The sequence below is a fragment of the Humulus lupulus genome, chromosome X (assembly GCF_963169125.1).
Source record: "Humulus lupulus chromosome X, drHumLupu1.1, whole genome shotgun sequence".
Taxonomy (NCBI): Eukaryota; Viridiplantae; Streptophyta; class Magnoliopsida; order Rosales; family Cannabaceae; genus Humulus; species Humulus lupulus.
In genome coordinates this window covers 187,280,212-187,306,373 of record NC_084802.1, presented here as the reverse complement: position 1 = coordinate 187,306,373, position 26,162 = coordinate 187,280,212, and the positions used below count along the sequence as shown (strand labels likewise).

At 39.8% G+C, this 26,162-nt stretch overlaps 2 protein-coding genes across 2 annotated transcripts; one reads left to right on the top strand and one right to left on the bottom strand.

Moving 5' to 3' along the window:
• Window positions 1-14,713: 14,713 nt before the first annotated feature.
• Window positions 14,714-15,832, bottom strand: LOC133806516 (uncharacterized). Its single transcript, XM_062244607.1, has one exon. The coding sequence runs from the start codon at window positions 15,830-15,832 to the stop codon at window positions 14,714-14,716; it is 1,119 nt and encodes a 372-aa protein (XP_062100591.1).
• An 8,723-nt stretch (window positions 15,833-24,555) lies between these two features.
• Window positions 24,556-25,872, top strand: LOC133806515 (uncharacterized). The gene has a single exon (XM_062244606.1). The coding sequence runs from the start codon at window positions 24,556-24,558 to the stop codon at window positions 25,870-25,872; it is 1,317 nt and encodes a 438-aa protein (XP_062100590.1).
• Window positions 25,873-26,162: the final 290 nt, after the last annotated feature.

Sequence of the window (26,162 nt, the reverse complement as noted above, 5' to 3'; positions counted from 1 at the left end):
GATGTTGTGTACATATTGGGCCGCTTGACCACCACGGTCAGGGAGTTCTCAGAGGAACTAGGGGTTTACCCTATTTTTGCCGCTTAGGTCGGCGGAGATTGTAAATTTGAAACAGTAGCGACCCTTTTGTATTATGAACAGCTTGTAAACATTTTGAAAGGCTCATGAGCAGTTTATTTACTTAATGAAATTTATCCTTTCCTTTTTACTGGTTTTTCACCTTAACCTAATAATAACACCTAGATCACATTTTAACCAAAGGACTCGGGTAGCGAGTCAAATTTCCGGTTCACTGTTCACCGTAACTGTTCTGGGGTAGCCAGGGCGTTACATTATCTTTTCTGTCAAGTATCTGAACTGGCTGCTCCTCAAAGGAGAGATCTGGCTCAAGCTCCAGATCTTCATAACTCAAAATATGACTCACATCAGATACATACCTCCAAAGAGCTGAAACATGAAACACATTATTCACGGCTGACAACGCCGGAGGCAAAGCCAATCTGTAAGCCACCTGACCAATCCTCTCCAGGATCTCAAATGGACCTACAAACCTGGGGCTCAACTTGCCCTTCTTCCCAAACCTTCTCACCCATTTCCATGGCGAGACTCTAAGGAAGACATAGTCTCCCACTTGGAACTCCACGTTCCTGCGCTTGGGATCTGCATAGCTCTTCTGTCTACTCTGAGAAGCGAGCATCCGAGCTCTAATCTTCTCAATGGCCTCCCTGGTCCTCTGAACTGCCTCAGGACCCAAGTATCTCCTTTCACCTGCCTCATCCCAATGAATTGGAGATCTGCACTTCCTACCATACAGCATCTCATAAGGTGCAACCCCAATGGTAGACCGATAACTGTTGTTGTAGGAGAACTCTATCAAAGATGCAACCCCAATGGTAGACCGATAACTGTTGTTGTAGGAGAACTCTATCAAAGATAGATACTTACTCCAAGATCCACCAAAGTCTAGTACACATGCTCTCAGCATGTCTTCTAATATCTGGATCGTCCTCTCAGATTGCCCATCTGTCTGAGGATGATAAGTAGTACTGAACTTCAACTGTGTCCCCATGGCCTTCTGCAAACTCCCCCAAAACTTGGAAGTAAAAGTAGGGTCCCGATCTGACACGATCGACCTAGGTGCTCCATGAAGGCGCACGATCTTTCTCACATAGAGATCTGCATACTGGTCAACTGTATAAGTAGTCCTCACTGGCAGAAAGTGAGCTGACTTGGTGTAGCGATCCACTATCACCCAAATAGAATCATGCTGACCAACAGTCCTGGGTAAGCCCACCACAAAATCCATTGTGATGTCTTCCCACTTCCACTCTGGGATATCTAGAGGCTGCAATAATCCTGCCGGCCTCTGATGCTTAGCCTTGACCTGTTGACATGTCAAGCACTTAGCCACATATTCTACTACATCTCTCTTCATCCCTGGCCACCAATACAACGATCTCACATCCTGATACATCTTCGTGGTGCCTGGATGCAAAGAGTAAGGTGTAGTATGAGATTCATCCAGAATCTCTCGCCTCAAAGCAGTGTCTAATGGAATACATATCCGTCCTTTGTATCTCAACAACCCTATCTCAGACACTGTATAATCTCTGGATGCTCTAGCCAGAACATCCTCTCTGATCTTGATCAGCTGTGGATCACTCAACTGACCTTCTTTAATTCTCTCCAACAGTGTAGACTGTAGCGTAATGTTAGCCAACTGGCCAACCAGCAACTGTAACGCCCCAACTCCTGGGACCGTTACGATGTGCCTTGTAAACAGTGCTAAACTCGCTAATCGAGTCATTTGGCCAAAATCGTGAACTAAGTATGATTAGCAGTTTAGGGATTAAAAACTTTGGTTAGGGTGTAACGTTTCACTAGAACGTTTAATATATACATTGGGATCCCGAAAATATAAATTTCAGAGTTTGTTACAGAAAATGTTTACAACAGGCCGTTCTAAGCGGCAAAACAGGGCTCAACCCTAGTTCCACTTTAAACCTCGGCCGTGGCGGACGAGCAGCTGCATATGTACACGTCATCACCTAAGCTCTCCAACTCAAGGATGGTCTAGCTTCCTCTTGCCTTTACCTGCACCACATAGCACCCGTGAGCCGAAGCCCAGCAAGAAAACATAACACTATACATAAGCATTATCAAATGATTATCATTATAATCACACGGAGCATAAAGCTTCCAAACCAGTGAGTGAATATCATACGATTCAAGAGGGAGAGTGACTGCTAGGTAAGCCACTAGCCTCCAAGCACATATTTCATTCATCGACCCTCGAGGTCGGTCTAGCATTAATGCTCCTTGAGTCATTCAATGCTGATGGTCGATTAGATCTAATCTCCGTTGGCTTGCGTGAACCACGCTAAGACCATTCTTGACTAATAAGTCGGCACTATGTGACCAGTGTCCAGTATCACTGTCGAACCTGACTCATAAGTCACAGCCTCACAGCTGATACCAACACCTTTGCCAATTCTGACTGATGAGTCAGTGCAACGTGACCAGTGCCCAGTACCACTGCCGAACCTGACTCATAAGTCACAACTTCACAGCTGATACTAACACCTTTGCCAATTCTGACTGATAAGTCAGTGCAACGTGACCAGTGCCCAGTACCACTGCCGAACCTGACTCATAAGTCACGGCTTCACAGTTGATACTAGCCCCTTTGCCAAATCTGACTAATTAGTCAGTGCCATGCACAAGTAAGCAATGCTATCAATACGTATCATATGCCAGGTATCCAATAATAGGGCATTCAGCATGCTTACTAAACAGTTGCTAGCATAATCATGATCATGCACAAACTCAGAGACTCAAGCTCTGGCCAATCTCATATTCATCTCTCATGGCATGCCCTAATCACATGTTTCTCGTGCATCACATGCATCACACTTAACCATCCAACATGCCTCAATAATAATTATATGCAAATGGGAAAACTTGCCAAGCATTCATTATGCTATCAATGTTTACATTTAAACATCCAACATGCATCAATAATAGCCATGCATGTCATACTCAATAGCCAACCAACATGCATCATAATAACCATGCATGTCATGCTCAATAATCAACCAACATGCATCCATAATAGCCATGCATGTCACATATACACAGGGTGCAGTTTTCTTACCTTGGGTTCGAGCGAGAATTAATAAAAGAAACGACCTTTGAGAACGATCAGCTTTTAGTCCCTTAGCGGTCACCTAGTCATAACCAAACATATAGGATACCATTAATAAAAATGACCAACATAAGTTTCCAAACCAATATCTATCCTCCGAGACATCAATCCCCACTTAACCGGGTACTAGGATCAACCCCGAGGCCTTAAGCTAGCATCCCTAGGCCAAAAACCCATTTTTGGCCAAATCTGCCCTGATGGGCCGCGGCTCACCCTCAGACAGAAGCATATTTCCTCCCAGAAACACACTCAGGTCGCGGCACACCATAGACAGGCCGCGGCACATTACGCAAACCAGCAAGCCACCAGCTTGCTTCCCCTGCGTTTCTCCTCGAAACCAAACCTTCAAACCAGTCTCAAACTTCAACCTAACACCCAATTTAACCACTAAACATTATCACTAACTCACCCACATCAAAACCCAAGTAAAACATCAACTAAACTTCCATTAATTCCAACTATTTACCATGAAATCACAAGCTGAAAGTTCAAACCCAAAACAGAGTATACCATGAAACTAATGGCTGGAACTTACCTCAAACACGGTTTTGATTCCCCTTTCATGGCTGAATCAAGTTCCTAAGCTCCCACCTTTGATCTCCTAGCTTAACTCCTCAATTTGGGCTCTCAAAATTCAAAGGGAAATGAAGGAGGAACCTTGTACGGGAGAGAAGGAGAAGTGATGAAGATAGGCTCTGTTTTTGTTCTGTTTCCACAGCTTTCTAAACCCCAAAAGCTGATATAAATCCTTAAGGTCAAAAGACCATAATGCCCCTAGGCCAATCTAAAAGCTTCCAAACACTCCCAAGGGTAAATTCGTCATTTCCAACCTATACCGTTAATTATAATTAACGCTCTCCAATTCTCGCTATTCTCAATATTCCCAATTACCAATAAATCATACCCCATTACCCTTTAATTCCCGGTAATGCTCTAATCATTAAATTCACCCCGAGACTCACCCCGAGCCCCGAACTTAAACCCGTTATGACTAGACCGAACACTTACATCTCATGATCGTCTCATGTCAAAAAGCTCGAACCAATCCACCCTATAATGTGGCTATATTAATTAATCTCAACCATGCACCCAAAATATACATTTACGCCCACTGTGGCCAAATTACCAAAATGCCCTTGTATTATAAATATGAGCCCATATGCATGCATTCACCATCATATAATAATATAATTCACATAAACATGCATATAGTCATTAAATATCATAATAAATCAATTATGGCCCTCCCAGCTTCCTAATCAAGGTCCTAAACCTTATTAGGAAATTTGGGGCATTACAGCAACTCTATACCAGCTCTGGTCATATCATCTGCTAACTCTCTGGCTATCAGCCTCATACCATGAATCTGTCCCGGACCCTTCCGGCTTAAAGCATCAACTACCACATTGGCTTTTCCTGGATGATATAGAATCTCACAATCATAATCTTTTACTAACTCCAGCCAACGCCTTTGCCTCATATTCAGGTCTTTCTGGGTGAAGAAGTACTTCAGGTTCTTGTGGTCTGTATAGATCTCACACTTCTCTCCATAGAGATAATGCCTCTATATCTTTAAAGCAAAAACCACAGCCGCCAACTCTAAATCATGAGTGGGATATCTCTTTTCATACTCCTTCATCTGACGAGAAGCATAAGCAATTACCTTCTCTGATTGCATCAAAACACAGCCCAAACCCTGATGTGAAGCATTGCAATAAATCACAAACTTCTCCTGATCTATCGGAAGACTCAGAATCGGAGCTGTAATCAACCTCTGCTTCAGTTCCTGGAAGTTGTTCTCACACTTATCTGACCACACAAATTTCTGACTCTTGCGTGTCAGCTCAGTCAATGCAGTAGAAATCTTTGAGAACCCTTCCACGAACCGCCTATAATAACCTGCCAATCCAAGGAAACTTCTAACCTCATAAGCATTCTTTGGCCTTGGCCAATCTCTGACCGCTTCGATCTTCGCTGGATCTACCTTAATCCCCTCCTTACTGACAATTTTCCCAAGGAAGGATACATGAGATAACCAGAACTCACACTTCTTGAATTTAGCAAACAGTCTGTGTTCCCTCAGTCTCTGTAGAACCAACCTCAGATGTTGTTCATGCTCTGACTCTGACTGAGAATATACCAGAATATCATCGATGAAGACGATCACAAACTGGTCCAAATAATCATTGAATACTCTGTTCATCAGATCCATAAAAGCAGTAGGGGCATTAGTCAATCCAAATGACATAACTAAGAACTCATAATGCCCATACCTGGTACGAAAAGCAATCTTTGGTATGTCTCCCTCCTTGACCCTCAACTGATGATAACCAAAACGAAGGTCGATCTTTGAGAATACTGTCTTACCTTGCAACTGAAACAGATCATCTATCCTTGGCAAAGGATACTTGTTCTTAATTGTCAACTTATTCAGTTCTCTGTAATCAATACACACTCTCAGAGAATCATCCTTCTTCTTTACAAACAGAACTGGCACACCCCAAGGTGAGAAACTAGGTCTGATAAAACCCAAATCTAACAGCTCTTGCAACTGTACTTTTAATTCTTTCAACTCAGCTGGGGCCATTCTGTAAGGTTCTCTGGACGATGGCTCCGTCCCTGGTGCCAGTTCTATAACGAACTCAATTTCTCTGTGTGGTGGCAACCCTGGAAAATCTTCTGGAAACACACCCAGGAACTCACATACAAGTCTAGTATCCTCTAGTCTCATTGGCATGACCTGAGTGGTATCAACCACACCGGCTAAGAATCCAATGCAACCTCTTTGCAATAAATCCCTAGCCCTCAACATAGAAATCATAGGAATGCGAGGTCCATGCACAGCACCAACAAACACAAAAGGATCCTCACCTTCAGGCTCAAAGGTGACCATCTTCCTTCTGCAATCAATAGTTTCCCCATACTTTGCCAACCAATCCATACCCAATATCATATCGAAGTCAGTCATAATCAACTCTATCAAGTCCACTGACAACTCTCTGCCTTATACTGTCACTGGCAAAGATCTGACCCATCTCCTGGATACCACTAACTCTCCAGTGGGTAACAAAGTTCCAAACCCCACAGCATAAAAATCACAAGGTCTACACAGTCTATCAATAATACTACTAGCAACAAAAGAATGTGTAGCACCATAATCAATCAGCACATTATAAGGGGTTCCAGCACTAAGAAGCTGACCTGTAACAACTTAGGGCGAAGCCTTAGCTTCTGCTTGTGTCAACGCGAACACTTGAGCTGAGGCCGAGCTGTCCGCCTTTCTGGGTTCTTCTTTTCTTACCTGAGGGAAATCTTTCTTAAAATGACCTACTGCTCCACACAAGTAGCAGGCCTTTGCCCTACACTCTCCCAAATGACGCCTCTTGCATCTAGGGCATTCAGGACGAGGCTTCCAGGCTTCACTACCTCCTGGACGACCCATTGTAATACCACAGGGCCGCCTGTCAGGACCTGGAACTGGGAAGGTGTCAAGAACCTTCCTCCTTTGATCATTGGGGCCTACACCCCTACTTGAACCCACAAATGGAGGAACTGTCCTCCTAAAATCCTTTATGGCTGCACTGTCATGCCAGATCTTGTTCTCTGCACTCTCAGCTGTGAGTGCCTTCTCAAATACCTGTGCATAGGTAGTAACCCCTGTCACAGTGGTGATACGTACATCTCGGGCTAATCTAGGTTGTAGCCCTTGCAAGAATCTCTCTCTCCTGGTCCCATCAGTGGGTACCAATTCCATGAAAAATTTTGCCAAACGATCAAAATTCAAGGCATACTCAGTGACTGATAAACTTCCCTGAAGTAGCCTAATGAATTCCTCAGCTTTAGCTGCCCTGATGGCATCATTGTAGTATTTCTCATTAAACAGAGTCTGAATCTCTTCCCAACTCAGGGCATTTATATTCTTGGTCTGGGTAATCACTTCCCACCAAATCCGGGCATCCTCCCGAAACATATAAGTGGCACAAGACACCCTTTCATTACCAGTTACCCTCATAAAGTCAAGGATAGTGGTAATCATACTCATCCATTGCTCCACTTTGGCAGGATCTGCACTGCCCTAAAAAATTGGAGGTTGGTGCTTCCTGAACCTTTCGTAAAGAGGTTCCCATTTATTTCCTACCTCAGGCAGCTGCTCTGCCGCTGGCACCGACATAGGAGGTGCCTCTGATACACTAGCCACTGCAGGCACTTGCTATTGTCTCAGGAGACGAAGCTCCTCTCCCTGCTTCAACATTGTTGCCTGCAAATAATTAAACAACTGCTGCCAGTTTGCAGGAGCTGGTTGTGGAATCTGAGATAGGTCATTCTCTTGACCCTGACTGTTATTATTATTCTGGCCCTGATCACTTTGGCCAGCTGAAGTATCTGTCCACCCTGGATTCATTCTTATTTCTGATACCTTGCTCAAACATTGATCAGTACGGCCAGTCAGGTAGTAATAACTAAACCTCTTGCCGCCTCACAGTCCAAGAACAAGCAGACAAATATCATATTCCACAGTCATTCAATTATACAGGCAGATACATGTTTATAGCATTTAGCACTCAGCATGTATTGCATAATAATTCATAACCAACAATACTAATGAGTATGTTCCAGCAATTTCAGTACTAATTAGCACACGGTTGCTGAGGATATCATATTTCAGGGCACAGGTTCAACATGGTGTCTCATGCATACAGGTAAAGTATATATACTATATTTAAGCAGTTATACATATAACTACATAAATAGTTACCAAACCATGAGTCGAGCTTGACTTCAGTGATGTGTGTACATGTCCAGCTAGTCTACAGGAACCTTAACCTTGGCATGCTCTGATACCAAGTTGTAACGCCCTGGTTACCTCAGAACCGTTACGGTGAACGATGAACCGGAAATTTGACCCGCTACCAGAGTCCTTTGGTTAAAAACGTGTTCTAAGTGTCATTAACAGGCTAAGGTGAAAAACCAACAAAGAGGTAAGGATATGTTTTATTTAATACATAAAACTATTCATGGGCCCACAAGAACATTTACAAGTTATTTACAACTCAAAAAGGTCATTACTGTTTCAAAATTACAAACCCGCCGACCTAAGCAACAAAAATAGGGTAAACCCCCTAGTCCCTCTAAGAACTCCTTGGCCGTGGTGGTCAAGCGGCCGCATATGTACACATCACCACCTAAGCTCTCCACTCAAGGCTGAGTGAGCTTTTCTTTCCCTTTACCTGCACCACATAGCACCTATGAGCCAAAGCCCAGCAAGAAAACACAGTATTGTATATAAACATTATCAAATGATTATCATTATAATCACATAGAGCTTATAGCTCTTAAATAGATGAGTGAATATCACTTGAGGTTCTAGAAAAACCATACTGGGTGACTGACAAGCAAGTCACTAATTTAAACAGAAGAGTGGCTGCTAGGTAAGCCACTAGCCTTAAATAGACGAGAGACTGATAGGTAAGTCTCTAACTTAACAGATGAGTGACTGATAGGTAAGTCACACAAGCGCTTATAATATTCATCGAACTTGAGGTCAGTCTGGCATTAATGCTCTTTGAGTCATCCAATGCAGATATCGATTAGATCTAATCTTTGTTGGCTTGCATTGAACACGCTAAGGCCGTCCTGACTTATGAGTCAACACTATGTGACCAGTGCCCAGTACCACTGCCGAACCTGACTAATGAGTCACAGCTTCACAGTTGATACTGACACCTTTGCTAATTTTGACTAATGAGTCAGTACCATGCACAAGTGAGCAAGATTTGCTAAGCATTCAATAATCAATCCATGTCCACATTTACACAATCAACATGCCTCAAGAATAATCATGCATGTCACATATGGGGTGCAGTTTTCTTACCTCTGATTCGAGCTAGAATGAATAAAAGAACGACCCTTGAGAACGGTCTAGCTTTTAGTCCTTTAGCGGTCACCTAATCATAACCAATTAAAGGATACCATCAATAAAATGATAATCAAGGGTTCCCAAACCAAGATCTAGCCTCCGGAACATCAATCCCCACTAATCTGGGTAGTAGGAACGATCCCGAGGCCTAAAACCATGTTCCTGGGGCCAAAACACTCAAACGAGCTCAACCCTGCTCAAGGGCTGCGGCGCCCAGCAAGCACAAATTCTCCCACCTGCTTCTTCGAGTTAGGGTCGCGGCTGTCCAAGAACAGGGCCGCGGCGCCCAACCCAAAACACGCCCAAACTCGCTCTCCAACATCCCAAAGCCTCCAAAATCATGCCTAAACATTACCAAATCATCAAATCAAAGTTCCCACGCTTCCCAATGCTCCAAAACCATCAAAACCCAAGGTTCAATCAAACCAAAAACTCAACAATTCACAAAGTCCAATTCAAAGCTTAGAAACTCTAAAACTCAAAACTTTAAACTTGGATTACCTTTGATTGGGTTGTTTCTCATCAAATCCTTCGGTCAAGAAGCTTTTAATCTTTCCTAGGATCGCTATGCCTCGATCCTCGCTTGATTCCGATTCCTAGAACTCAAGATATCTTCGAAAACGCTTCGAACGGTGAAAATGAGCTAACGGGGAAGAACGAGAAGTTTTCTAACGTACATTCTATCTGACAAGCTACTTCAAGCTTAAGTAACCTCAAATAAAACCTAGTGCTCGGGGTCCCAAAAACACTCCCGGGAACATTATAGTCAAAACTTCCAGAATTTCATCCTGATCTCAAATACTCCCAATTTATCATCAAATAAACATTCTTACTACTCGATAATTGACCCCGTTATGACAAAACCGCTAATCCATTATATAGGACCGTCTCATGCCGAATAGCTCGAATATATCTCCATAATAGTGGAATCTCATTCACAAATCACATTATGCACCCAAATACACAAATTTACCCTCGATGGGCCAAATTATCAAAACATCATAATATTCAAATGTTGACCCACATGCATGCATATAACATCATATTATAATATAATTCACATAAACATGCATATATTCATTTAATGGCATAATTAAACAGTTATGACACTCCCAGCCTACTAATCCAGCTACTAAACCGCATTAGGGATTCAGGGCATTACAAGCTCACTTGAGCTTGGGTGATGCGATGTCGGAGGAGGAGGAGCTCGATTGGGCTTGGGTGATGTGCCATCTGTTTCAGAACTCATGTGATGTGTTTGGTTTTAGTTTTGGGAATGTACTCATTTGGTACCCTGTATTTTTGCAAAGTAATGTTTTGTCATATTGATAAAATTTTATTTATCAAATCTGAGTGTAAAGTAACACATATGTATGATTTTAAAATACATGGTACCATATGATCACTATTGAAAAAAAATAGTACTAAAACGATACTTTACAAAAACATTGGATACAAAATGAGTAAACTCTCTTTAATATATATATATATATATTTATGTTTTTAATTTTGAAATATAATTTTATTAATTTTTTTCTATTTTAAAATTTTTATTTTTTTATAAATATTATTAGCTGGACTAATGGATGATCGATGCGTGGCATCCTAATGGGGCTATTAGATTGTTAACGAGGTTATTAGATTGGGTACCAACAGGTTCGTCCATTTTGGGAGTTTAAGTATTTATGTTACTAATTTTGGGGTTTTGGTATATATCAGTAACAAACTCAATAGTTTTGGTATTTATTCTTCAAATTCTCCTTATAATAATTATCACTACTTTTAGGACAAATATTCATTTGGTACCTTGTAATTTGAAATCATACATATTAATTACTCTGAACTCAAATTGGATCAATATTTTTTTTTAATATGGCTAAATTGTCATCAATTATATGAGTTTCAAATTCATATTTAATTACTTAGTTACATATAATTAAGAGCAAGTTGGTCATATTGATCAAATTTGAGTCCATAGTACCAAATGTGTACAATTGCAAATTATAGGATATAAAATGAGTATTATTAAAAACATAAGGTACAAAATTTGTATTTTGATAAAATACAAAGTATCAAATGGTTAAATGGTTACTTACCTTTAAGTACTCCATAATAAAATTTTATTTTATGTAAGCTACTATTTAAAAAAAAAAAAACAATTTTGCTTATTTTTATTAACCCGATAATTTTGTATATAAACCTTGAATTATGGTAACTTTTATAAAAATGTGCATATATAAATATGGCGAATTCTCGTGCACCCCACGGATGTTTTTGGCTCGGGAGGTATTTTCGGCGAATTTTTTTATTATGATCGTATACATTGTAGTTATTTAGCGCATTCTGTAAATTTTCAGAAAATTTTGAATAATTTATAGTATGAAAACTAGGTTCAAAACAGGTTGTTGCACGGGTGACTAATTTTTTTATGCGCGTGGAAGGTAACATATTTGAACTTTATTTTCAGTACTATAAATTATTCATAATTTTATGAAAATTTGCAGGATGCTCTAAATAACTACAATGTACATGATCATATACGTGCGTAATTTTCCTAAAAGATGTGCACCGATGTACCCTTTTTAAGGGATTCACCCGAGAATTTTCCTATAAATACTGATATTTTGATAAAAAAAACAACAAAATTGTAAGAATAATAACATCAAACAAATTAATTTTTATTCTTAATATTAAAAAAAAAATAGTACCCATGGCATTAGATACTATACGTGCGTAAATGTTGACAAGGTCCCATTATCAACAATACTGAATAAAAAGAAAAAAGAATCGACAGTGGGAGTGAATCGTTAGGGTTAGAAAAACGTCACATCTTTTATATTCTCTCTTTAGAGTATATAATCTCTCCCTCCAGCTAGAGATCAAGGCAAATCAATTGAACCTGACTAAACTGTTGTTTTTAGTATATAATGCAGACGTATCAGACATTTTTCTAAACGCTTAATTTTCTGAAGAATTTATTTTTACGTGAATACTGTGTGGAAAGAGTAGTTTACTCGTTTATATCTTTAGTGGACAGATTATTTATATAATTTATTAATTATATTTATTAAATTTATATTATTGTATGAATTTTAAATAAATAAATAATATTATATATAAATAAATGAATATATTAAATAAAAAATTAAACCAAAACTATTTATGATTTTTTTTAAAATTTATATATATATAATAGGATAACTTTTTAAAATATGTTAAACTTTTTTAATTAAAATTAAGATTATATATTAATTTTTTTTTTGATGGAAAGATGAGTATATGAAAAAGCAAACAAACACCAATACAATAGCCCAAGCCAGATCGGCCAGCCAACAAAATTACAAATGCATCATGAAATCAAACACAGCTAAGTCCCTAGACTTGATTTTTATCTTAGGAGTCCTAGACAGCCTAACTTTAACTGCATATCTGATCTCATGAACAACAAAGTCAACAGACCAAGAGCTAAACTCAAACATACACTTGTTTCTATTTTTCCATATCAGATAAACAGCAGCAGCAAATATTGCTGCAGCAACTTTCTGCAAAAGACCTTTCAGTTTGCCCATCATCCAAAGATGCCAGTCATCATATCTGCTCGGCCAATTAGCTTTCCCCAGCCAGTTCTCTAGTCTGGTTCTCGGTTGATGAGAGAAATAACAATCAAAAAACAGATGTGAATGGGACTCATGAACCTCTTCACAAACCGGACACAGATCAGAAGCTATAAGCAAGTGGCACATCTGAAGCTTGTCTCGAGTGAGCAAGTGACCAAGAGCAGCTTGCCAAAATATGAATCTATGCTTAGGCACAGCTAGGGAACACCAAACCACATTAGCAAAGGCAACCTTGTTAGAATCCAGCAAACTATTATAGAGAACCCGCACATTCATCTTGTTGTTCCTGACTAAATCAGCCAGCCTCTGAGATGAGAACAGGTCTCTCAAATTAGCAATCTTCTTCCAGTTCCAACTCACATCCTGCTGTACTTTATAGCTCCAAAAATCTTGCCCCTTAAGGTAAATGGAGTCTATCCATTTTACCCATAATAAGTCTTGCTTAAAAGAAACAGTCCACACAAATTTAGCAAGAAGAACTGTGTTCCAAGTAACCCCATGCTTAAATCCAAGACCCCCCATGCATTTAGGCTGGCAAACTTGATCCCAAGATGTAAAATGCATTTTGCAACGGTTGCTACTAATGTCTTTACGCCCCCAAAGAAAATTCTTGCACAGCTGGTCTATTTCCTTAAGAACACTCTTTGGAAGAATGAAGATGCTCATCCAGAACATCCTAATACTCAGAAGAACAAAATTAATAAGCTGAGCCCTTCCTGCAAATGAAAGGTGACGACTAGACCAATTGTGAAGCTTCAATTGAATCTTTTTAATTATCACAGCGCAATCTCCTGCTTTCCATTTAGTGGTGCGAAGCGGCACTCCCAGATATCTGAGAGGGAAGTACCCCTTATTAAACTGAACTTTCCACATCAGCTTTTTCATCTCACTGTCAGCCACTCCCCCAAAGTAAACTTGAGATTTTCCCATGTTGGCTGAAAGACCTGAAACCGAGCTAAAAGCATTGAAACAGTCCTTGATAATCTGCACTGACTTAATCTCACCCTTGCAAAAAATAACCAGGTCATCCGCAAAACACAAATTGATAAGTTTCAGCTTTTTACACTTAGGGTGAAACCGGAAATCCTTCTTAAGGGCAGCTTGACTAAGGAGCCTAGTAAAATATTCCATCACTAGGACAAACAATAAAGGAGAGATAGGGTCTCCTTGTCTCAAACCCTTTTTTCCTTTGAAACCTCCTTGAATCCTACCATTCAGTAAAACCAAATAAGTAGGATCCCTTAAACAAGCCATCACCCAATTGATGAACCTTTTCGGAAAACAGAAGGCAGAGAGAGTGTTTTCTACAAAATTCCAGTTAAGCATGTCATAAGCCTTACTCAAGTCTATCTTCATAACACATCGAGGAGAGATTTTTTCCTAGTATAACCTTTGATAATATCCTGAAGAATCATAATATTATGCGCTAACAACCTCTTTTGCACGAATGCTCCTTGATTTTGGCTAATAAGGCTAGGGAGGACTGTCGACAATCTACCACAAAGCATCTTGGAAATGCACTTGTAAATCGTATTGCAGCAAGCTATGGGACGAAAATCTACTACTTTGGTAGGGGTATCAACCTTAGGAATTAAAGTAATAGTTGCCATGTTTAGCTCTTTCGGCAGAATGCCCTTCTCAAAGAATTCTAGAATTGCCCCTGAAACTTCCGTACCCAAATCCTTCCACATAGCATTAATACCCATCCGGTCCCTGACTTTTATTAGCATTAATACTAAACAAAGCTACTTCCACCTCCTTCCTAGTAAAAGGCTTAATTAGACCAAGTTGCTGGTCTACAGTAAGTCTATGACCCAAGCTAAAACAAGAATCCTGAATGGGCATTGTAGCATTACTAGGACTCCCCATTATCTTTTGAAAGTGGCTCACAAAGTGGTCTACCACATCCTCAAATCTCTCAACCAACTGACCCTCATCATTGATAAAGGAAGTTATCCGATTTGAGGCCCTTCGCTATTTTAGGCACGCATGAAAATAGGCTGTGTTGTCATCACCATGGCGAAGCCAATTCACCTTACTTTTCTGTCTAAGAAAGCTGTCATAAGTTTTAGCATGCTTAGCAAATAACTCCCCCGCAATCCTCTCGTTGTTTTGTAATTCTGTTGAGTGCGGGTTCCTTTGGAGAATCAAATTAGCCTCTTGGAACTTTTCCTTAGCACTTGTGTAGTTCTGACCAACATCACCCACGGTACACTTATTAAACTGCCATAACACTTGTTGAAGTCTACTCAGTTTCTGAATTATTTTCCCTAGCCCCTCTCCTTTACACGACTTTCTCCAGTTCTGAAGCACCACCTCTGAATACCTGTCATGATCAGTCCACAAGTTGAAAAATCTGAACAGCCTGATCCCTTGATTAACAACAACCTCAGATTTGATAATACAATAACAATGGTCAGATAATAAATCCCAGTTAACCACAACTACTGAATTAGGAAAAACATCCCCCCACTCTTCATTTATAAACACCCTATCCAATTTAGAATAAATTATGTCCTCATTTGCTTGTTTGTTCGTCCAGGTAAAGTGAGACCCATTAGTGCGTATCTCATCAACCCACCCTAAGGCTCTCCAATTCTGAGCATCCTCCAACTCCATTGCGGTGATACCACGGCCTCCAACTCTGTCAGTGACTTCAAAAACGGCATTAAAATCCCCAGCCACAAGCCAAGGAGTATTTGGAACGAATAAACCAGCTAAGTCATTCCAAAGTTGTCTCCTCTCCTCAATAGTGTTCCTTCCATAAACAAAAGTTACATAAAACTTTTTATTAGTCCTCACTTCAGTAGCAAGAACATGAACTAATTGATCACTCTCCATCCTAACCTCAACTGAAACATATTGTCGCTGCCAAACCAGAAGTATTCTCCCTTCAGCAACAGTCCCTGTATAAAACTCCCAGCTACTGAAAAACATGCTCATCATCTTCTCAATTTTGTCCCCACGTAACTTGGTTTCTAACAAAGCTCCAAAACCAACTTTATTAACTAAACAAAACTGACTAAGGGCTTTCTGTTTCTCCCTTTTATTTATACCTCTCACATTCCAACTAATTATGTGGTGACTCTCCATGAAGAAGATTAGCTATAGACAATCCCACTTTTGTGACACCCAAAACATTCTCTTGTAGAGCAATGTATGAGTTCTGCACTAGGTGCTGAGCTTTTGAACCAGGTCTCTTTCTTCCCCCCACTCGTTTAGGTGTAAGCCAGGTCTCTGAAATGTTATATATTAAATAATATTATTATTATAATAATATTATTATAATAATATTTTATATTATTTAAATTTATATTGATATGGTATTAAATATCTAATTTTATATTAAATGTTATTATAATAATACTTTATAATATTTGAATTTATATTAATATAATTAGTAAAAAATAGGATTATATATTATTATCATAATAATATTTTATATTAATATAGTATTAAATATCTAGTATTATATTATATATTATTATAATAATTATATTTTATAACATTTGAATTTGAATTTGTATTTATATTAATATGATTATTATATATGTAGTCTTCTATTAAATATTATTATAGTAATGATATTTTGTAATATTTGAATTTATATTAATATAATTGATAAATATCTATTTTTAAGTTAGTTTTAAATGTATATTCTATTAAATATTTATAATATTATGTTAAAGTGAACAAAACAAACCGTTAAAACAAAAAATTTCTATTATCAACACATTTTTTTTATATAGAAGAGATATATAAAAAGTGTGTAGTTAATTGTTTTTATTGGTTTTAACGATTTTTTTATTAATTATAATATAATATTCTAAATATTTAATGAAATATTAATATAAATAAAATATAATAATAATATATGATACATAATCTCAATTTTTATTTAAAAAAATTATCATTTATATTTAAAAAGAAAACATGTCATTTTATTTAATCTAACTTATATATATATTCATATTTAATAACAATAAATATTATAAATATATTATATTGTATATAGGTATTGTTTGTAATGACACAACTATTTCTAAGACCTTAGACTATTAAATCTACTAGACATAGCTACTACTTTGATACAAACATAAGAAATAACATAACTTTATTGAAAACCCAAAATATTGTATCAAATACAAGATAAAATAAAATAAAATAAAATGTGATATGGTATGAGATCACATTGTTAATAAAACATAAAACATAAACTTTAATTCAATTGTTTAAAAACTAAATGCGGAATTACAAAAGAAACATAATTCAAAAAGACTAAATAACGTCATCCTCGATCGACACGCACTCCATTCATTCCATTCATCCTCAACACACAAGCCAAGCTGTCAAGAATCCTTCCGCCTTCCATAATCATTTTCCTGCATCACACTAAAAATAAAGGAGTGAGCCTAATACCCAGCAAAGAAAATCTACTAAAAACATAAATCATAAGCATATGACTATATCATATACATATACTATAAAACATATGACTATAAAAACATATATCATATAGGACTACAATGGCCATCATAAATTCTTGGGGCTTGTTAGCTAATCAAGTCATATGCCCATAAATTTGTGGGGCTTGCTAGCTAAGCAAGTCATATGCCCATAAATTCTTGGGACTTGCTAGCTAAACAATTCATATGCCCAAGGACTATAAAACATATTCTTGGGGCTTGTTATCTAAACAAGTCATATGCCCAAGGACTATAAAACATATAACATAACATATATCATATCATAGCATAAAACATATCATAACATAAACATAAACATATAAACACATATATCTAGCCTATTTTCCTTACCAAAAGCCGGGATATTTGGGAACAAGAACGGGATTAGAACACTCCTATAAACCAACAATAAAAATGGTGAGAATCTAAAGAAAAAGATATGAAAAGAACACTAAATCTCCAAGAAGAAACTTAACAAGAAGAACCTTAAGTTTCAAGAACTTAAATACCTAATCAAGAATCATTAACAAGAGTTAGGATCTGAATAAAAGAAAACTATAGAATCATAAAGAACTAAACTTAAGGATAGGAATACCTTGAATGATCTTATGGATTGGTCTAAACCTCAATACCGAAATCACACTAAATCTCACTTCCCAAGTGTTTAGAAAAGCTTAGAATGATAAATCTTTTATCCCAAACCCAAGTGTATCTCTCTATAGTAACACTGCCACCTTGGAGGCTCTGATCAAATGCTTGAAGAATGAAGAAAATGGCTGAGCACTAGGTCCTATTTATAGAGTTCAAGGAGTGAAACTAACCCCTTTTAATTTGAATAAATAAATGATTATAAAATGTAAAAGATTTGAATTTTCGTTCAACTGACGCCCAGAACTCGGTCAAAATCGTTCAAAGGCAGGTCTAAGTGGTTAAGGCTATTTTTAAATTCAAAATCACAAACTTTTCAAAAATCATCACTATAGGGGCGATATATCGCTCCCTATAGGCAATATATCGGCTCTACCCTAATCTTGAGCCCCATTCGTACGTTCGTGCAAAGTCGACGTGTTTTCCGTATCTTCCGTAGGCAATATATCGGCCCCTATGCTGCGATATATTGGCATACGTTGATATATCAAACACGTATTTGCACTTTTTCAGCATAATTTGAATTGGATAAACAACTTTGACTGAGTCATAATACGATCCTAACAGCTACTGAAAGGTTCTAGAGCTTCTAGATCTTTCTTTTATTAAAACTATTCATCAAAATACTTAATCCCTTAATAAACATGATTATGACAAGTGTCATGCTCTTAATGGTTCTATCTAAACCTTAGGTTATAATAATTAATATATCTATGACCAGCAATATTAATCAAACCTTATGTTATAATTAATATTCTTAAACTATAGGTTAAACTTATAAAATCCACAACTGTTGCTATAAGTTTCCAACTAAGTCCTGTCTTAAACCAAAATCCACGGTAACTAACATACTACTAACTACTACTACAACTACTATCTAGCTAGCTAAGTAAACATTCTGGGACTCTACATTGTTACACCCAAATTTCGACAGTCATAAGTGAGTATCGAAATGTAGGCTTGTAAAACGTAAGCTCAAAAATAACAAGCATGGCTACACTTGTATAAATTTGCATGATTCTTGACTTGCCCTTGTTGGCGATTAAGTACAAGTTTAGAAGGCTCGAGCTTAAGTGTTAAGCTTGAAAGGATGAACCTTCTCTAATGCATATGGGTGTAATTCGAGCCTTCATTGCAAGTTCAAAGATGTTGGTCTCCGAAGGTTGAGCTCGGTGGAATCATTGGCTAAGGAGGAAGTTGACTAGAATAACGAGCTCGAGGTGTTGATCGATCTTGGAATAGCGTAAACCTTGCCTGCAAGATCAGAAACGTGTTTTGCACACGACAACTGTTAGGAGATCCCTATTCCTTAGGGATTTGTTGTTATCTGATATTAAATCCCAATTATCATGGGATATTATGTAATTAATGCATTTATTTGTATTTATTTCAAATTTGAATTGTAACTTCCTGAAATAAGGGGAATATATTCTGTCAACCAGGTCTATAAATAGCCTGTAGAATTTTATTTGTAGGAAGGGACAAGTGGATACTGAGAACACTCTGCTAAATTTCTTTGAGAGAATATCACAAATCAATAATATTGACTCGTGGACTAGGCAGATTTTAACTGCTGAACCACGTAAAAATTCAACTGTTCTTCCTTGTTTACTTAAATAATTGTTTAGTTCTTCCTTGTTTACTTAAATAATTGTTTAGTGCTCTTCAGATTTAAGTTGGCGAAAAACGGCGTCAACAGTTTGGTGCTTTCATTGAGAGCATTAAGCAAATCGTTGGATTGTTTAGTCATAAACCTCCTGAATTACCAATGGCTGCCACAAACAACCCAAGTACTGGTGGGCAACCATTGCCCCAAATACCCGAGGAGCAACTTCCTCACACTAAAGATTACCCACGGCAACCTGGGAAGCAACTAATGACATACCACGGCCCAGATGAGGGGAGTGCATCCTCCGACTCCCAGAGACCGCCTGCTCCCAAACCTGATGAGGACCTCTATTATAATCCTGAGAGGTATATCCTCATTGTTGAACTAGAGAATTACCAACTGCGCCAACAATTGGCAGAGGCCACAAGGCACAATGTGGAATTGGCCAGGCAGGCCATTGAGGTCCAAGCACCACCTCGAAGGCCCAGAGGACGTCCCCGCGGAAGCACAACCGCTAGGAGGGTCGAACAAGGGGCTCATGTAACGCCCTGGTTACCCCAGAACAGTTACGGTGAACCGGAAATTTGACCCGCTACCCGAGTCCTTTGGTTAAAAACGTGATCTAAGTGTTATTATCAGGTTAAGGTAGAAAACCAGTAAAAAGGAAAGGGTACATTTCATTAAGTAAATAAACTGCTCATGAGCCTTTCAAAATGTTTACAAGTAGTTCGTAATACAAAAGAGTCGCTACAGTTCCAAATTTACAATCCCTGCCGGCCTAAGCGGCAAAAATAGGGTAAACCCCTAGTCCCTCTGAGAACTCCTTAACCGTGGCGGTCAAGCGGCCCTGTATGTACACAACATCGCCCAAGCTCTCCACTCAGGGCTGGTTAAGCTTTTTCTTCCCTTTACCTGCACCACATAGCACCCATGAGCCAAGGCCCGGCAAGAAAACACAATAAAACATGATATAATATCAACAATGATCATAATAACCGTTCAGGACTATTAGTCCAACAAATAGGTGACAATAGCCAAAAGTCACAATAACGAGCATCGCTCCTTCTAGCCATGTGACGATAGGGTCACCAGGGCTTAACTGATAAGTGATTCTCTCATAAGTTGATCAGGACAGGTGTATGGTGATTAGTCACCATCATAACCTTCCTCACGACTCTAGAGTCGAAACTACGGACAGCGTCCCTTAGCCATGTGACAAACGGTCACCGGGGTCATATACCTTGGCTATAATCATCTGGTCGTAGACCAGGCAAGCGCTTATAAGTTCTTCAACCTTAGGACCGGTCCCGCATTAATGCCATAGAGCCATTCAATGCGTGATCATCGACTTTAGAGCCGGTCCCTGACTAGTCAGTGTCATAAACAGGTAGTCAGCGTTCATTAGCATTTATTATGCAATCCACGTCCACATATATCAACCAACATGCTTCAATATCAAACCATGCATGTCATATACCTATTCAGGGTGCAACTGTACTCACACACCATTTTCTTACCTCAAGTTCGAGCGAGAAGTATGATAAGGACGACCCCTGAGAATGATCGATCTTTTAGTTCCTTAGCAGTTACCTAATCACAACCAATTATAACCTCCATTAATGAGAATCCATAATAATAGAGTCTTAACCCAAGCACCACCCTCGGGACCCCGAAACATGCCCACACGGTGAGTAGATTCGATCCCGGGCCTTAAGGATTGAAACCCCAAGTCAAAAACCCTTAAAAACACTCAAAACGGGACTTAGAAGGAACAGGGTAGCGCTACAGCGCTCAACCCCTAGCGCCACAGCGCTCTACACAGAACCTCCCAAGCGCCAGAAAGCCTCCTGAGGAGCGCTATAGCGCCCTAAGGTGGGCGCTGTAGCGCTACCTCTAGACCCAATCTCCCCTGAACCGACCTTCTTCAATTCCTTCGATTCTAACTCGATTTCCAAGCTTCCAAATCCTATTCTTGATGCCAAATGAACCCAAAAACCATCCTAACACACCCCAAACATCACAAGCATGGGAACCCTAGCCAAAACTCCCAACAAAACCATGAATTCATCCTAGAAATCTCAGCTGCAAAATAAAACCAGAACAGGGCAAACCAGAGAAATCCATGGTTAGAAACTTACCCAAGGCTCGGCTTATGATGGTCTTCAATGGTGGAACTCACTCCCAAACTCCCAAGGCTTGCTTCCCAAGCTTAAATCCTCAAAATTGGTTCAAAAACCACAAAGAAAAGTGAAGAGAAGAAGGTACGGGAGAACTCCTTGCATACTCTGTTTTTTCCACTACTTTCTTCAGCCATCAAGAGTTATATCTATCCTAGGGGTGAAATGTCCAATTTACCCCTAGGTCAATTAATAGTTTCTAAAGGCTCCCAAGGGCATATCTGGTACTTTCCTTCTAACTCGTTAATCATAATTAACGCTCTCCAATTCCCGCTATTCTCAATGTTCTCAAATACCAATAATTCACATCCCGTTACCCTTTATCTCCCGGTAACGCTCTAATCATCAAAATCACCCCGAGACTCAACCCAAGTCCCGACACTTAAACCTGTTGTGACTAAACCACTAATCAATATTCTACGATCGTCTCATGTCGAATAGCTCGAACAAACCCACATCATAATGTGGTCTCAACATATATCACCGACATGCATACAATTAACATTATATTATAATATAATTCTCATAAACATGCATAAACACATTCAATGGCGTAATTAAACAATTATGGCCCTCCCGGCCTACTAATCCAGCCATTAACCATAATAGGGAATCCGGGGCATTACAGCTCAGCAGGCTCAGGCAAGGCCCAGAGCAAACCCTGGCAATGAGCGCCCTAGAAGAAATACTTAAACTGATACCATTTGCAACCCGACTGCGGAGGTAACGACGGGAACAAGGAATAACTGAGCTCCTCCAACAGCTCAGAGATCTAACCCTGAATCTGTCAAGAACAACCCAGAACTTGTTCGGGCCAACTCTGGACCTTCAAGGCCTAACAATGGGAGGCCACCCCATCTCCTATAAGACATCTACCATCTCCTATAAGACACCCCTCACTAATCCGAGAGGCACCCCAGCCAGCTCCTCATAGGAACCAAGAAGGGGAGCCTGCACCACAAAGGCCATTTCGCAGTGGCAGTCGAGATGTGAACCGTCGAACCAAACCTGGATATAGGGGCGAGAGAGAAGCGACTCGAGAACACAGGGCTGCCCAACCAGTGGGAAGCCATATGTCGAGATCACAGACAACTAGAGCAAGAAGGCTAGTGGAAGATCCACCTCATAACCACCGAGCCCATCAACCAGAGAGAAACATTAGTTTCATGAGCGGGAGCCTAGATCTTACAAGGTCGGTAAGCGTGTATAATACCAAACCCAGGGACACAGGGAATCATGGTAATCATCCTAATCTTCGAGATCACCTGAACCAGAACCGGGGGCAAGCCAATCCTACAAACCCCGATTTGCGCGACCATTTGAACAGTTGAAAACAGTCGGCATATGGGAATCAGTATAACCCTATACCAGAACAGGGAGCTGGAGCTTTTATAAACAATAACCAGCTCCCCCAAGCACAAGCTCAGCCTCCATTGGACTTGGTCCAGAAGATAATTAACCAACTCGAAAAGGCGTTCAGGCTCCTTCAAGATGAAAAAAAACAAGGACAAGGCTGATGACTCTGATGAGGAGCTCGAGCCTTTTGCTCCACATATTTCCAATATGCCACTTGAGCACATTCAATACCATCATGCGAGCCAGTAATGTTGGTTATGAGCTCTGGTGTATGTTGTTTCCAACCACCCTGATAGGACCGACAAAAAACTGGTTCAAAAAATTTAGAAGACATTCGATCTCATCCTGGGAGCAGTTAGCAAAAGAATTTAAAAAACAGTTCAAAGCCATGGTGGGCGTCAGGCCCGAAGCCTCGAACTTAACCAATGTCAGACAACAACAGGGAGAATCGTTGAAAAGTTACCTCGCGAGGTTTAACATAAAGGTGACACGAGCCCGCAATGTCGATGACAGTGGCCACCTTATGGCTGTAAGAGCTAGTATATTACCAAGGAGTCTCCTTTGGGATGATATACAGAGAAAGCCTTTAAGGACAATAACCGAGTTCAACAAGATGGCCCAGAGATTTGTCAATGTAGAATAGGCGAGGTCAGCATTAAAACTAACCCGTCAGCCCATAAATACAACGACAAATGTTAACTCAGCCTCGACCTCGGCTACCCGATCGACATCATGACCCTCCGGAGATAACCCTTCGAAAAGAAAGAAAAATGAAGGGAGTAACTCTGAGGCAGACGGGGGAAAAAAGAAAAAGGGAGACAAGTACTTCTCCATTTATACGGTTTATCCCGAGCTCAATGAGACTCAGAAAAATATCTTCCTCACTAATGAGAATCAGGTCCAATTTAGGCGACCTGACCCAATGCGGAATCAAAAGGCGAAGAGGGACTCCAATAAGTATTGCAGATTCCACAAGGATGTCGACATACCACTGATGAGTGCCGACAACTGAAAGACGAGATCAAAGGTTTGATCTCGAGAGGGTATTTCAGACAATATGTAAGAAACTAGAATACCAATCAAGCATCGTCCAGACAGGTGGCAGCGTCTGCGCAACTTGCCCAGCAGAGCAATAATTCCCGAGCATGGGAGGATGATCGTCCACCCCCAATAGATGGGGAGCATGTAGTAACCATCTCTAGGGGATCGTACCTTTCCAAATTAGGCATAAATGCCTAGAAAAGATACGTAAACGAGCTCAAGATTAGAGACGGTTCTCCCTATGAACCTAAACCACGAGGTCTGACACAACAAAGGGTTGAAACTCGACCCATCACTTTTACAGAAGAGGATGCGTCACATGTCCAATTTCCTCATAACAATCCCTTGGTCATCACACTTCAGCTTGCGAACAAAAGAGTGCACAGAGTCCTGATAGATAACGGGAGCTCTATTAATATCCTTTATAAGGCCACTCTAGAAAAGATGGGACTCACTCTTCGAGATTTGAAAGCCTGTGCAACAACGTTGTATGGATTTTCCGGGGAAGGGATTGCTTATATGGGATCCATTGAAATCCCCGTAACTTTGGGAGACTATACAGTCTCGGTAACCAAGATGATGAAGTTCGTGGTGGCCAAGACTATACAGTTTCTGATACATTTACCACTGATGGCCAAGCCTAAAGATGGAGAAACGCTCTACATTTACCTAGCAGTATCAGAAATAGCCGTCAGTTCCGTTCTCATAAGAGAAGAAAATGGTAAGCAACAACCTGTGTATTATATATCTAAAACTTTATTGGATGCAGAAACTAGATACAACCAGCTAGAGAAGCTTGCTCTGGCACTCGTCACAGCAGGACGGAAGCTCAGACCCTATTTCCAGTGTCACCCTATAGTGGTACTCACGCAATATCCACTCCGTGCCGTACTACACAAACCAGAGCTCTCAGGAAGATTGACAAAATGGGTTGTAGAGCTCAGCAAATATGATATCACATTTCAACCAAGGACCGCAATCAAATCTCAGGTATTAGCTGACTTTATTGCATACTTCTCTAGTGATATGCAGATTCAAGCGGAGAAGGAATTGTTATATTTGGAACAACAATCAAATACCACATGGAGGTTGTCGGTTGATGGGTCAAGCAACAACAAAGGATGCAGACTTGGGATAGTTCTCACAACCTCAACTGGAGACGTTATACAACGATCCATTAGGTGTGAATTCAAAGCTACGAACAATGAAGCAGAATATGAGGCATTGATAGCTGGATTCGACTTAGCAAGGGAATTGAATATAAAGAATATCGAAGTCACTTCGGACTCCCAGCTAGTGGTCAACCAACTCAATGGAACTTACCAAGCAAAAGACTCAAAAATGACATCATACTTGGAGGTAGTAAAAGAAAAGGTAAAACACTTCAGTGAATTTTCAATTGTTCAAGTTCCTAGATTAGAGAATGACCATGCAGATGCACTCGCAAACTTGGGCTCGTCAATCCAAATTAAGAATGGGATTACAATCCCAGTAGTGTACATGCAATGGTCAGCAGTGTGGAAGAAACCAGAACAATCAACGAACACCATCGACACTCAATCTTGGATGACACCAATTATTGAGTACATGCACCATGGTACTCTACTGGAGGACAAAAATGAGTCAAGAAAGCTAAGGACAAAGGCAGCCAGGTTCACCCTCAGCAGCGGTCGACTGTACAAAAGATCATTCACTGGTCCTTTACTTAGGTGTTTGAATCCAGCCGAGGCAAAGTATACATTGACGGAGCACATGAAGGCGATTGCAAAAACCATTCTGGATCAAGGAGCATGTGTAACAAAGCCCTTACAACTGGGTACTATTGGCCAACAATGAGGAAAGACTCGGTTGATTTTGTTAAGAGGTGCGACAAGTGCCAGAGGTTTGCTCAAGTGTCGCATATGCCACCTGAGAAACTCCATTCAACATTGCGCCATGGCCCTTCATGAAGTGGGGAATGGATATCATAGGAAAGATGCCAACGACGCCGGGACAAAGAGTATTTATGCTAGCAGTGACTGATTACTTCACCAAGTGGGTTGAGGAAGCATATGCGCAAGTCAGGGACCGAGAAGTCAAGAGTTTTATTTGGAGAAATGTCATATGCAGATTTGGGGTGCCAAGGG

What these genes read in the sequence shown, in the direction of transcription:
- LOC133806516 (XM_062244607.1), bottom strand. Translation starts at nt 15,832, where the DNA reads ATGGAGAGTCACCACATAATTAGTTGGAATGTGAGAGGTATAAATAAA.
- LOC133806515 (XM_062244606.1), top strand. Translation starts at nt 24,556, where the DNA reads ATGGGATCCATTGAAATCCCCGTAACTTTGGGAGACTATACAGTCTCG.